We start from the raw sequence: 13,230 nt of genomic DNA on the forward strand, positions 1-13,230 counted from the left end.
ACTTTTCGGAGATATGAAGGATGCAATACTACTCTATAGGTACTCAAGATTGACATGAGATTGACTGAAACTGAGTGTTTAACCCCCCCTTTAAGGAAAACCTTACATGGCAAACTATTGTTGTGCTACTACTGCTATGCTGTAATGACCTCAAATAAAACTGATTATCAGTTATACTTCCAGGAGAATGTCTGTGCCAGTTGCACCTACAAACATGATCCTGCTGGCAGATCCCATAACCGGTTGTAAATTTCTCCTTTCTTTCACAATGAATGGATCCAATATAGGTGTACTCTAATTTTAGAGATCTCTAAAAAAGGTGTGCTGTCACAGCTATGAGCTACATGCACACTAACTTGGCATACAACCACATATTAACAGCTATTCCCTAGTCAGTGTGAATAGTCAATGAGTACGTAAGACATTCTTATTATTCCTAAACACCAGGGGCCAAATTACAGAAACAGCCTGACAACCATGCCAATTTCAGTTAAAAAACTGTCAGGCCTTAACTTGAGATATGAGGCTTCTATAATTTAGCACCAGATGAAGATGTTACTATTCATATTATTATCGTGAAATCCAGTGAATGTGCTGTTCCTTATTATGGGGAAGCCATTATGTCTCCACATAGCTTTCTGAAGGATTCCAATAGTAAAAAAAAGAGAAAATGCTTCAGTTAAAATCTGTAGAAAGTTACTGTACTATACCATATATGGTGAAAATGTGTAAATGGTTTAACATCACATTATATTGTACTGTAAAATACTGACAAATTGATGTTTTGCGCATGTAAAAAGTGGTAAAAAACAGACTCCTACTGTAAAAAAATATTGTTAGTTTAACTTAAAAAAAGTAAGTAACCTGGTTGCCTCAATTTTGAGTTTATTGAAATTAAAAATTTGAGTTGATACAATGAAGGAAATTGGTTTAAAAAATAGAAACCACATAAAAACATTTTTATAAATCATGAAAGTAGCAAAATTTGAGATGTTTTACTGCGTCTTCACAAATAAAACACAATCAAAATCTTTTAATAATATCTGAATAAAGGTTGTCAATTCTCAAAAATGTTCATTGTATTAACACAAATTTTTAATTTCAGTGAACTCTCAATTTTAAGGCAACCAGGTAACAGTGTATAAGTCCCTGAGTGACAGCGTTGAAACTGCCTGTGTAATTCTAAAAGTCACAGAGGTTGGAAAAGAGTCAGGTAAAATGTAATTACATCTGTTTTTGTGCAAGAAACCTTGACTGCCATAATAAGTAGATCTCAGGGCAAAGAAAAACAAAAATAAATAATGGTTCAGAATACGATCCCCTCATTTCAAGTCATTTGCACAGCCAGGAAATATTGGTTGGAGAAAGATAACACCGGAACGTTAATTTGTCCAGTGATTGCATGCTTTTTGATTCACCACAGATATGACATAAGCAGTGTTCGGTTTTAGTAATTTTTTATTAATATGTGCTGATACAGGGTCGTACTGACCTGCAATAACGCAAACGCTTACATAAAACCATCCCCTTTGGCCCAAACAGCTGTCAAAGCAATGACGGTGAGAAATAAAACACATATCATTCTTTAGTAAAAATCACATTAACCCTCCTGTTACACGGGACCCAAGCATCATAGTTTAATCGAAAAGTTGTTCAAATGAAACAATGAGTTCAGAAAAAAAGAAAGAAAGATACAGAACCTCAATGACAGGATCATTACCCTGGACGTTGATAACTCCCTCCCTCCCGCTCTTGTTTTTATACAATGTTTAATACTGCTCAGTCACATAACATTGTACTTATTTATATGATAGTCCAACTCAAGAAGGCCTAATACATTCTAGGGTGATTCTGTCCCCTGCCCTCTTTCTCAAACCCTGACAGGAAATGAACACAATGCTGAACAAAAAAAGACTGGGTGTTTCTTAAAGAAACTTGCCGTATGATAAGGCGGTGGTTCTCCTAGAAGACCATTTCTACACCCACCTATCTCCTGAGTGCTGGCCCACAAAGCCCCTCTGGGTCAAACGTACAGTTAATATGCAAACATACAGTCAAAGGCATGCCTAAAAAAACCTATAAAACGCTTCAGATTGACTCAATTTAAAAATGTAAAAAAAATAAAAATAAAACGTATACCCTTTTATACAGCCCACGTGTTGGTGTTTGGTGATCACGGTAGAAACACTGTTTTGGGAGTCTGTATTACCCAGAGCTCTGTGTTCTGGCGTCACCCCGCTTGTTGAAGACTGACGGACAGCTGGTTAACGGTTACTGGCTCGCACCTCCCCAGCGAGCTTATGTCAGTCTCAAAGCCACGTACAGGTGCTGTTTCTAGCACAGACACACTTCAAGAGACCAATGATACAAATAATACTACATTATTAGAGTGTAGACGTCAGATTAAAACTACCGCTTGCCTGTTCTCTCTTCATGTTTGTGACAGTTACCCCATTTTCCATCGACACAGTGCTGGGCAAAACCCAATCTGGCCCCACATTTCATTTGAAGAAAAAAAGGTGGTTCTGCGCTCCACAACGGCCCCTTAAATCCTTAAAACCACTAATGGCATTATTGCCACACGTAGCAGCCTATATAATAAATGTAATTTCCCTGTAAATCTGAAAATTTTCTTTGTTGTAAAATGCTGATACTCCTGAAACACTATTATTAACATCGATTATATTAATAAACAACTATTTATGTTTATCTTTAAACTTGTTGTTCATCAATAAGCACTCAAACCTGTGCTTTACACTTATTTTACTGTGGTTATTGGAGTTTTAAGCACTCTGCCTCATGTGATGCTCGGTCTCTTGTGGCTTATTGCTCTCATTTACACATTGTACATATGTATTTAATATGAATGTAATATTTATAATAGATTTATTTAAAATAAATTTCCATTACATTAAATCCAGCTTGAGATAAAGATGATAAATTCAAAATACTTTTGGATTGGTTCTCAGACTAAAGGTGTGGTTGCATTAATTACATTTTGGTCTGAAATTTCCTGTACATCCAAATTTGTTTTGAGCAAGGTTCTCAAAATTATGCAAAAATGCTCTTCCAGTAATATTAATGAAACATTCAAAGCTATATGATCTTTAATAGTGTTCTCAAAAAGTATTTTTGGGTGACATAGTTACTACATGTACTTTCTGTAGTAATAACAGTAAATTATGCATAATTACAAGTAACTCCTGATCCAAACCCTAACTGGGACTCTATAGTAAGTACATGCAGTTTATTAATATTATTCATTACTTATTGGAGTAAGCACAATGTAACTACGTCACCTTAAAATAAAGTGTATTTTAAGTTTTTACCTGAAACGTTTAGTTGGATGTTAGTCTCAGTTTTTTATTTTGCAACTTGTTTAAAAGTATCATTCCCATAATGATTGCTGAATGATACAATTTAATTTTCTCTTCTCATTCATATATCCACGGAGAGGAAACATTAATCTTCAAATAAAATTCCAAAGTAACGTTTTTATAACTTAATGAGACCGTTAGAAAAACATTCTTAGAACATATTTTTGTTAGCTGGGGGCCGTGTGTGGAAAAAAGTCTGCTAGCAAAATAATGAAAAAACTATCGAATCAAGAATCAGTCGGTCAAAGCAAATTTGTGTGAAATACGCAAGGGGAAAAGTTTTGCCCTTGCGCGAAAAACCCAATCGCACTGATTCCTATACTCTCAGAAAAAAAAGGTACAAAAGCTGTCACTTTAGAAAGGTCCTTATATGTACCATTGAGGTACTAATATGTACCTTTTGAAAGGATACCACCCCAATGACAGAGTGCATTAAAATGACTGAATTTGGCAAATGTGACTGCACCTTAAAAGAAAAGAAAAGCACAGTTTGTTCGTAGACAGGATAAAAAGCAAAATGTCAGCCACATCATCGTTCAGCTCCCAAATCATTGAAAACGTGGGCCAGTTGTGAGAGAGGTTCATGCATTCCTCAATCATCATTTCGATGGAAAAAGGGGTAAGTGAGATCTGTTGGAATGGTCTCTCCTTTCGTGGCAGTGGGGGTGTTAAAATGCGGCCATGCTATGGGAAAGTGTTGATCGCTCAGTGACGGAGGGATCCCAATAAAACATGTCAGATAACTCCAGGGGTTCTCTTTGCCTGTCAGGCATGGTGCGGCCGAGCAGGTGGGGTGCTTTGCCCAGGGCTGATGCTTCGTGTTGTTTTGACAGCAGTGAATGACTTGGTCATCACTCTCTCTATTATTATATCTATCCTACTATCTGGACATCAAGTCAACGTGGCTCTGAAAGCAAAGAGGGCGGCTTGTGATCAGAGATCATGACTCTGGCTCTCTGGTGCCAGGCCCCAGCTGAGGACTGGGATGACAGCAGGGTGAGAGACTGTCATATCACAGGAGTGCAGGCGAGGGACAAGAGACTGGAAAGAGGACCTTTATATGTCCTCTCTGTCTCTCAGGCCCACATGAAATCTATGCTCTAGGTTTTTAAGCACAATTGGAATGCTAAGTTCTAATCAACTCCCCCTACTTGAGTTTCGTTATTAAAACCCCAGTGACCTTTTCCCATGACAGTTTCATTATTAAACACCATTGAGATTTAAGTAGTTTTATACTCCTAAACACTGATGAATTTAACTCTTAGAAGATAAACATTAGAAATGTTGCCACGTCGCAGAGCCCCGCGCTTCGGGGGTCTGAGTCGGGGGGCCCCGGGACTTCCGTGCTGTGACCTTTTGTGACCGAATGGGGCGAATCAGAAATGTTGCGGGTAATCGGACGAATAACAGGTCCGTGGGATGGGGGCATGACTGCTCCCACCCACCCAGGGATTAGACCAATGGAAAAATAGTAGATAATCTGACGATTAACAGGTTGGCAGGACGCTGACCGTTCCACCAAACAAATAGTCAAATGGACGAATAACGGACCGGCGGGCTGTGGTCAATTCGTTAACAGGAAATCGGACGTTTAGTAGTCATCCGGGAGCGACTTACCCCTTTTACCTGTGTGAAGAACTGGTTACAGTTGACATTTATCGAGTTAGCCCTTGGTCGGTCGCCCCTACGTGCGTCCGGATGGGCGCTATCTGGGGAAATCAAGGCAGCGGTCAGCAGAAGCGAAGTAATCACAAAAGGTCAGATGGTGAATTATATAACTGAGAAAAGTGATCCGCACCCACCCTACGGTCCCTTTGGGTTATTATTTGCCCATTGGACAATTAAACGCATGGGTTTTTTTTATTCTATATGTACTTCCTCTACTGGGAAAACAGACCAAATATATTGATGATTCATCTTGCACTCATGGGCGTGTACATTTTTGTCCAATCAATTGCTCCAGAATCTGAATATTTCTCCCCTGATTATGAGTGAGGTAAACTAAAGGACTAGATTTATAACATTTCAGGAGTTCTTTTTATGTTTGGCAAATTTCAGCCAATACTAAGCCAATCATTTTATCGTTTTAAACTCATTCCGCATAAAACTGCAGCAAATCCCATCTGGGCCTACTTATCCAGTATATCACTCATGCACTCGTTGCCTCTACATTTGAATGTGAAGACATGAAAACGAGGCTGATATGGAGAGTGGATCCGGGTGATTCCTTTCATATCTACAGAACAGCGAAGACAAGTGCTCTCAAAGAGCGAGAGGGGGGAAAGACAAAGGGAAAAACCCAAAGAGCGGGAACATGGTGGGTTGACTTCACTAGATTATAGCTCTTAGTATTATTATGATAATCAGGGGTTGTGTGGGGATTTTGGGGGTGGTGGCAGTCCCTCGGAGCGGGCTTTAGTCTAACAGTTTACTACAGTGCATAATCACTGTCATTATCACCATATTCAACACTGTACTATATTATCCCTTCAGTCCCATGTAAACAAAACCTTTGACTAACATAACAAATCTTCACACATTAACGCTCAGCTAGGAAAGCCATGTAAAATAATTTGGTACGCTAAGCAGGAAGGGAGAGAGTTGTGTAGGTAGGGGGAATGCGGAAGAAGGGTCGACGGGAATAATAGCAAGCAAGGGCAGAAAACGGAGAGATGCACAAAACGTGACGCACATCGGATGTCTCCAGGGATGGAGGGGGAGAGGTAAACAGCCTCTCCCACGGGCCAGCGCAGCAGGGTAAGAGGGTAAAACAGCAGCGGTGTGGTGCCAGGTGGGCAAAGGGCCATGAGTCAGAAGCAGATCTCCTTAGAGAGCATCCTAAGCTCAAAGAGAGCCAGATCCCAATGGTGTATGACAATACATTCAAACGGTCAAACCTGCTGACCAGTTGAAGCTGGTCCTACTTATTAACATGGAACATTTTTGCAAGAAAAGCAAGGAAAAAACAAACAACTTTCAGGTCATTGCTTAAATAAAAGCTGATCATACATGCCTCGGGCTAAATATAGGACCGGGTGTACTAACCGCCTTCTGGCCAGCACACCGGTGAACATACTGACCCTGTGTCAAACAGAACAAGTTCCCATGCAATGGATTGCACACACGTCCCTTTAGAAGACTTACTATAGTAAGAGACAGAGAAAGAGAGAGCGCAGATAGGACATACATTCAAGATGCACACCGTTCGCCACCTCTGACAGCGAGTGTAGCAGACCTTCTCTAAACCAGCTGCACACTCATGTACATTAGGTTTGACATCACCTCTTTCATTAAACATGGATACTCAGCCCTGCTCTCTCACTTTCTCTCCATGGCTATGTTTGTAATGCATACTAGCTTACTACTTACTGCATAGTATACACTGTGTTTTAAAACAGCAGCAAGTGAAACAGTAGACAAATGTTAGATGATAAACATTTCAAACAAGCGCACTGTTTTCACATAACCTCATGTCCTGATGTCTAAATAACATTGGGAATAAAATAAGTTTTTTGGCAAAATAAGGTCTTGATTTTTGGCAGCCCAATCAAATAATTATGAGACATTTTCAGCTCATCCATCGCTCAAGAAATTAAAGTTCAAGTAAACCACATTGCACTAGGGGACACAGAATTCTTTGCAGTAAATGGGCAGATTTTACTCGTGATATTTCTTCTATCTTATGATTGCAGAAATAGTAAGAGTGCTATGCCATTCTGAATTCAGCCTCTGTAGTTTACCACTCATTCTGCCAAATGTACAAGGTCATTTGGGAGAAAACCTGCATATTTTGCACAGAATATACAGTATATACTGCAGCAGTAGTAAGAGTAGTATGTTAGTATGCTCTTCAAAATAATAGCACACTTTGGTTACCCTCACATATGCTCTGTACACCGAATGAAAAGCTCACTGAATAAATGAATATGTGCATAAATAATCGAAACAGACAAATAAATATTAATACATAAAACATCAGACATGAAAGAATTGAAGATTGAGCAGACTTCAGAGGGGTGGAGCACTCATGAATACCTCTCTTTTGTTCAATAGGCTATGCAGCTAATTTGCATATAGGGATTTTAAACCCCAGAGGCTGTATCATTGGTCAGATGTTCCTTTCGCTCAATTAATGCAATTATGTTTTGTTTTAAATCTCACTGGGACCCACCTGACTGGCAAAATAACATTTAAAATACCTTTAACAAAGTCTTTTAGCTGGAAGCTTATACTGAGCTTTTATATAGATATAGATTTACTCTGCTTCCTGTCCTTCTAATGAGGGTCCATGTAACCCAGTAAAAATAGCCTCTGAGACACGCGCGCACACACTCTGGTTCGCAGGCATCCAAATGTTCACGTTCAGACATACACATACAAACTGTAAATCAACTGTCACACCAGGTTCAGAAACAACTGCTGATATCGGTATGTAAAAACAGTCAAATACAATCTAGGGTTTGCGACTGAAACTTTTCCGAATATGCCCCCAATTATTTTTTTTGTTCACCTAAATATCTTATATTCTATTCATCTAATCATCTGATATCTATTACATCCTCCAGATAAAATATAACCAGCAATACATGGCTGCTGTCAATCAACCAACAATCCACCAGTGCACCCCTGAGGCACAGTGTATTCCCCTTTCATTCATGTCAAGCACTTCATGTCTGGGAATGTTGAAGGTCAAACATTACCAACAATGTAATGGGTTATATTACACAAAAATTGTGCCAGGATTTATCTTGTTTGTATGCAAAATCCTTCTCTTTCTGTCTCTCTGTCTCTCTCTCGCTGTCTCTTGGTAGACAATTAGATTTCCTGGCACCACGGTGCTCCAGGGCAGGACCAAACAAGGGCCGGAGAGAGCGAAAGAAAGAAAGAGGGAGAGATTTGTTTAGTGTTCAGGTCACAAAACTTCAAAACATCTTTATTTTCGACTCTTTTCCATTTCTGTTGTAGTACAAGAACTGTTTCATAGTATTTGATAATTTTTTGTTGCTTTTGTTCATCTATATACAGGAGACGAGTAGAATAAGACTTGCTTTCGCTTTTGTGTGGTTCGTATGTACAGAGGTCGGACTCGAAGAATGGCTGGAGCAGTAGCAAAAAAATTCCTCTAGCCACAACAACACAGGTGATACAGCACGTCCACCTACAACATCCATCAGCGATTCGGAGAGAAACTTCACTCCTTAATCTCCCCCCAATTGAGGATCTGAGACGAAACCCTACAGAGTTTCATTCATGATAGATCCCATGGTCGAGCTGATTCAAACGACCCAGCTGACGATAGGTTGTGTCCTAATCTCCCCCCACCCCTCCCCCAGTTCCCAGTCTCTGTGGTTGTTCTGTACAGAAGAGTCAGTTCAGAAAGAGAAATAAAGGCAACTCCACTGAGGCAGCTTCCCGCTACCTGTGTCTGAACATTAGTCCTTGTTTTCCTTTTTCGTGAGCATATGTTCACACTCTTTATGTTCAGTAACAAGCACTTCTGTGAGTGTGTGTAGATTCCAGTTTGTGTCCTGGCTCAAAAACAGTTATTTTTGGCAACACCAAAGAGCTTTCAGAGAGATTTTTGTCACTTGCAGTATAATGGCATACCCCCATTTCCTCACGTAACAGCTCTCATCAAATAATGATGAAGAAAGACAGAGAAAGGAAAGTTAAGGTAAGGAGTTGCGCCAAAGTAACATTTTAACGATATGACATGAAATAAAAGACAGAAATAGAAGCCTGGTATGTTTCTTGATGGTATTCTTAGAGCAGAGAGAGCTGAAGGCGGTGGCGTCCATTGAGAGAAGACAGATAGTTAGACTTGCTGTTTCTGTATGTATATGTGTGTGTGTGTGAGAGAGGAGGGAGGAGAAAATGATGCTGATGAGAAAGCAGAGTGGTTACACAGCACTTCAGAGAGCCTGCTGCCATGGAGACAAACCTCTCTGTCACTCTCCCTGTTTAGGCTTTCCTTACCTCTTACTTCAAAACAAATGAAAGAGCTAAAAGGCAACCAGACATAAGGAGGGCATCAGAGACAGGAGAGGAGTCCATCGTCGGCATCGGCACTGTGCATCAGACCCTGTGGTGCTCTTACTCCTCCACCTCTCCCTTGTAGTCACAGGCTTGTGACCAACTGCATCTGTCCATCTCCCTCGCTGTGAGGGGGCTCAGGGACGGGGTGGGCTTCAGTGCTCGGTCTCCTAGGTGGAGCCTGGTAGAAGGTCTGCATGGGGGCTCCGCGGGAGCCTATGGCAGGCCGACCCGAACTGTAGTACAGCTCCTCCGGTGGCTGGGCTGAGCGCGGGACTACTTCTAGTGGCTCTGGGCTGCTGTCAGGGTAGGGTGAATCTCGTAGGTTGGTTATGCTGGTGTAGAGGGAGTCCCGTGCAGGCGAATCGGGAGCTCCACTATGCCCATGACCTGCTGCACTTTGGCCGCTGTGACCGCTGTGGCCCAAACTCTCGGTCAGGTCAGGCGTGTAGCTTTCGGACTCTTCGGGGTCACTCTGGTAGAGCACAGACTTGCCGCGCTGAAGCAGCAAGGGCTCTTCTAGAGCTTTGTACAGCAGTTCCACGTCTTGCGGTGTGCGCTGACGTGCTTCTCTCGAACAAAAGTCTTCGTCGTCCTCCATGCCTATCGCCGGCTCGGGCCCGCCTCCACCACGCCCCATGCCCATGTGTCCGTGTCCTCTGACAAGGCTGCCACATGTTCTGTCGCCGCCCCCAGCCACTCCACCGCCTCGTAGATTATTATGCACGAGTTCCGATATGATCATCTTCTCGAATGCTGCAGCATCCGAGAGGTTTCTCCGTATGCCGCCAAGAGTTTCTGAACCACGGGGGTTGAGAAGGGGAGGGGGGCTATCTCCACCTCCGCTTCCCAGGAAGTCGCAGCTCCCCCCGGGAGCACCCGAACCCCCGACGCTGCGCAAAGAATAACTGTTGTTGAAGTTCCCATTCAGAGGTAGTGTCTCCATGCCTCCATGGTCTCGGTTCTTAGACAGTGTGCTCTCTGTTGGGGGAGCAAATGAGAGGAGGTAAGCAAATGAAAAAGGAGAGGGAGAAGTGAGCACTTCATTACCTATTTTAATCAAGATGGGGATTCACAGCAACAGAATTTGGATTAAATCAATAATGGAGAAAGCAACTTCCATCACAAGATTAATAGGCTTATGGACAGAGGCAAGTTATTACCAGGGACGTAAATTGTGTACATAGAAGCACAGGCTTCACTGCACACATGAAGAGGTTATCATTCTGCAAAATTAGCCTATAAAACACTGAAAATAACCATAAGCCTGAAAGTGAAAAGAGTCTTACTTGGGTCACGGAAAGTTCCTGTGGATCCATGGTCAGGCCAATGGAGGGCAAAGTTAGACAAAAGAAAGACAGAAGTGATCAATTATATATTTCTACATTGAGCTTCACATGGAACTGCCTTCCTTTTCTTGTAATTCCCACAAAATTAATTTCAGCAAAATATCACACACATGTCTCTTCTTGAATTACTCTAAAAGCCACACAGAGACAACAATGGACATCAATACAAAAAACAAAACACATAGCAGTCTCTTTTTTACATTTTAAGAGTAGTGCCTTATTTAGAGGGGTGGGTAAGCTACTTTGAAACTGCAGATTGCATGCTACAGACTAAACTTAATTCGAAATATATAAAAGAAAATTGTGTGATTTGTGTTTTAAATTCGGAAACGGCATGGTGTTGCCTTGATATCTGACAAGCTACGTGAAGCCAAGCTTCCGTGGTATGGCCATGTTGCGTGCTGACCATACATCGCTCGCCAAAATGGAAGTCATCCGAAAGCGACCGAAGGGGCGACCAAAGCAGTGGTGGCTCGCCATGCTGCACAACGACCTCAAGCTTACCAGATTGCATCGTCATCAAGCCGATGATCACATCCAATGGAGCCGGCGATCCAGAAAAGCGAACCCTGCTACTATGCGGGATAAACGCTTAAGAACGAGATTAATTTATATTAAATATGACCGATTTTGTTTCCAATGCTAAAAAAAGAGACACAAAAGATAGAAAGCGCTCACTTCTAATGTTCATACACTTTAGTTTGATTATTCCCTCAGCTTAGACAAATGAGTTGTGTAGTGTTTGGCCAGGAGGAGTTTAAGACCAGAAAATCAGTCGAAGCCTTACTGTTTGGTTTTGGCCTGATCATTATTCGGCGAGACGTTATTCATACTTCAACCCTCATAAAGTCAAGACAATGTTTATTTCATGTGCCCTTTCACACGGCAGAGATGTTGTGATATTCTTTTAATTCGACGGCGTGCATTGAACGCAGGAGATGCGTGTGGCGGCGCAGGCCAAGGCGTGCAGGGGTTTAAATATTAATGCCCGGTATGATTTTAATCAACGCTCCTCTGTGCAGAGAGAGAGTAATTAGACATTCTAATGAGGCCCTCCTCCTACTTCCTCTCCATAAGCATTCTAAAAATGTCCTCTCAGCCAAGCCAAACTGAGCGGCGCACCGTCAGCCTGACACATTACACAGAGAGCGAACGTTTAAAATATTCAACAGAGACACTGTCTTAAATTTCATCCCACTGACACGGAAACCGCAGCTATCTTTCTCTCTCGCTGCCTCTCAATCGGCACATGGAGGCGAACGGTATGGCAAGAGTGTGAAGCCTACACACTAGCCCGGCCATATGTGTGTGTGGCACAGGCAGAGCCACGCCGATACTCAGCGGTGAATCTCCAGGGAATGCTCTCCTCTCTCGCTCAGTTGTCAGTCACTCAACTTCAGCCCTAGCTTTAATCGATGCTCTGGTCTGTCTTTCCAGAAGGAGGGATAAAAACGCTGGCCAGATGGTCAGGCCCTGTCCACCCCTCTGAATCACACTGACAGACCGACAGGGTGTAAATGCACACGCGGAGGGAGACGCACAGAGCCATACACACACAGCATATGTGCACCGATCACAGCACATGAAATACCATTAGTGACACTAACATACACTGTGGCAAAAACAGCATAGACAATAATAATAATAATTATAGTAATAATAATAATAAAACAACCCGTAGGAATTTTATATTGCTCAGCGGATGCATGTTCAGGTTAGTTTCTTTTGCATAATCTACTTTGTTTTCAGATGTTTCTTTTGATATTGACTAGGAGAAATTAAGTCGCATTGCTGTCTTTGAGAAACAATTGGGATTCTCTTATGTGATTAAGCTTTCTGAATGATACATCTCAGCAATTAAATACAGCATACATGCCATTTTAATACTTTGATTGAGAAAATATGCATTGAATTGACCAAAAGTGACAAAGACATTTCAAACAAATGCTGTTCTTTTAATCTTTTTATTCATCAAAGACTCCTGGAATAAAATGTATAATGGATTCCACGGGATTATTAAGCACAACCGTTTTTTAGCATTGATGATAATAATAATAAACATTTCTCTGTATATTTGAATGATTTCTGAAGGATCATGTGGCACTGAAGACTAGAGTAATTGATGCTGAAAAGTCAGCTTTGGAATCACATGAAGAATTTTTTTTTAAAAATATATTAACATAAAATAGTTATTTTAAAATTGTGATATTTTACTATTTGTGAACCATGCTGGCAAAATGAGTCACAATGAACACATTTTCAAAAATGAGTTATAGGTTCCAAATCAAAGTAACCAATCAACTATACCTTTAACTCCCCGGTAATAACAGCAAATTTGACACGCATCAAGTCAACACCAAATATCTATAATATATAACCCCCCCATGATACCACAATTGTTTGATTAACATTAATGAAACGGTCTATATATTAAGACTATATATTATTTTATAATGTTACACATCAGATGT

At 41.2% G+C, this 13,230-nt stretch overlaps 1 protein-coding gene across 11 annotated transcripts in view; it reads right to left on the reverse strand.

The window, feature by feature from the left end:
* Window positions 1-1,440: 1,440 nt before the first annotated feature.
* Window positions 1,441-13,230, reverse strand: part of adgrl1a (adhesion G protein-coupled receptor L1a) — a 251,355-nt gene continuing 239,565 nt past the window's right edge. For all 11 annotated transcript variants that reach the window (XM_067456792.1, XM_067456761.1, XM_067456776.1 and 8 more), the window contains 2 exons: window positions 10,700-10,717; window positions 1,441-10,391 (listed from right to left, as the gene is read on the reverse strand). In XM_067456792.1, coding sequence (XP_067312893.1) covers window positions 9,496-10,391; window positions 10,700-10,717 — 914 coding nt within the window. In that variant the 3' untranslated portion in view covers window positions 1,441-9,495. The remainder of the gene's footprint in view (window positions 10,392-10,699; window positions 10,718-13,230) is intronic.

Source organism: Pseudorasbora parva, chromosome 2 (genome assembly GCF_024679245.1).
Source record: "Pseudorasbora parva isolate DD20220531a chromosome 2, ASM2467924v1, whole genome shotgun sequence".
Lineage (NCBI taxonomy): Eukaryota > Metazoa > Chordata > Actinopteri > Cypriniformes > Gobionidae > Pseudorasbora > Pseudorasbora parva.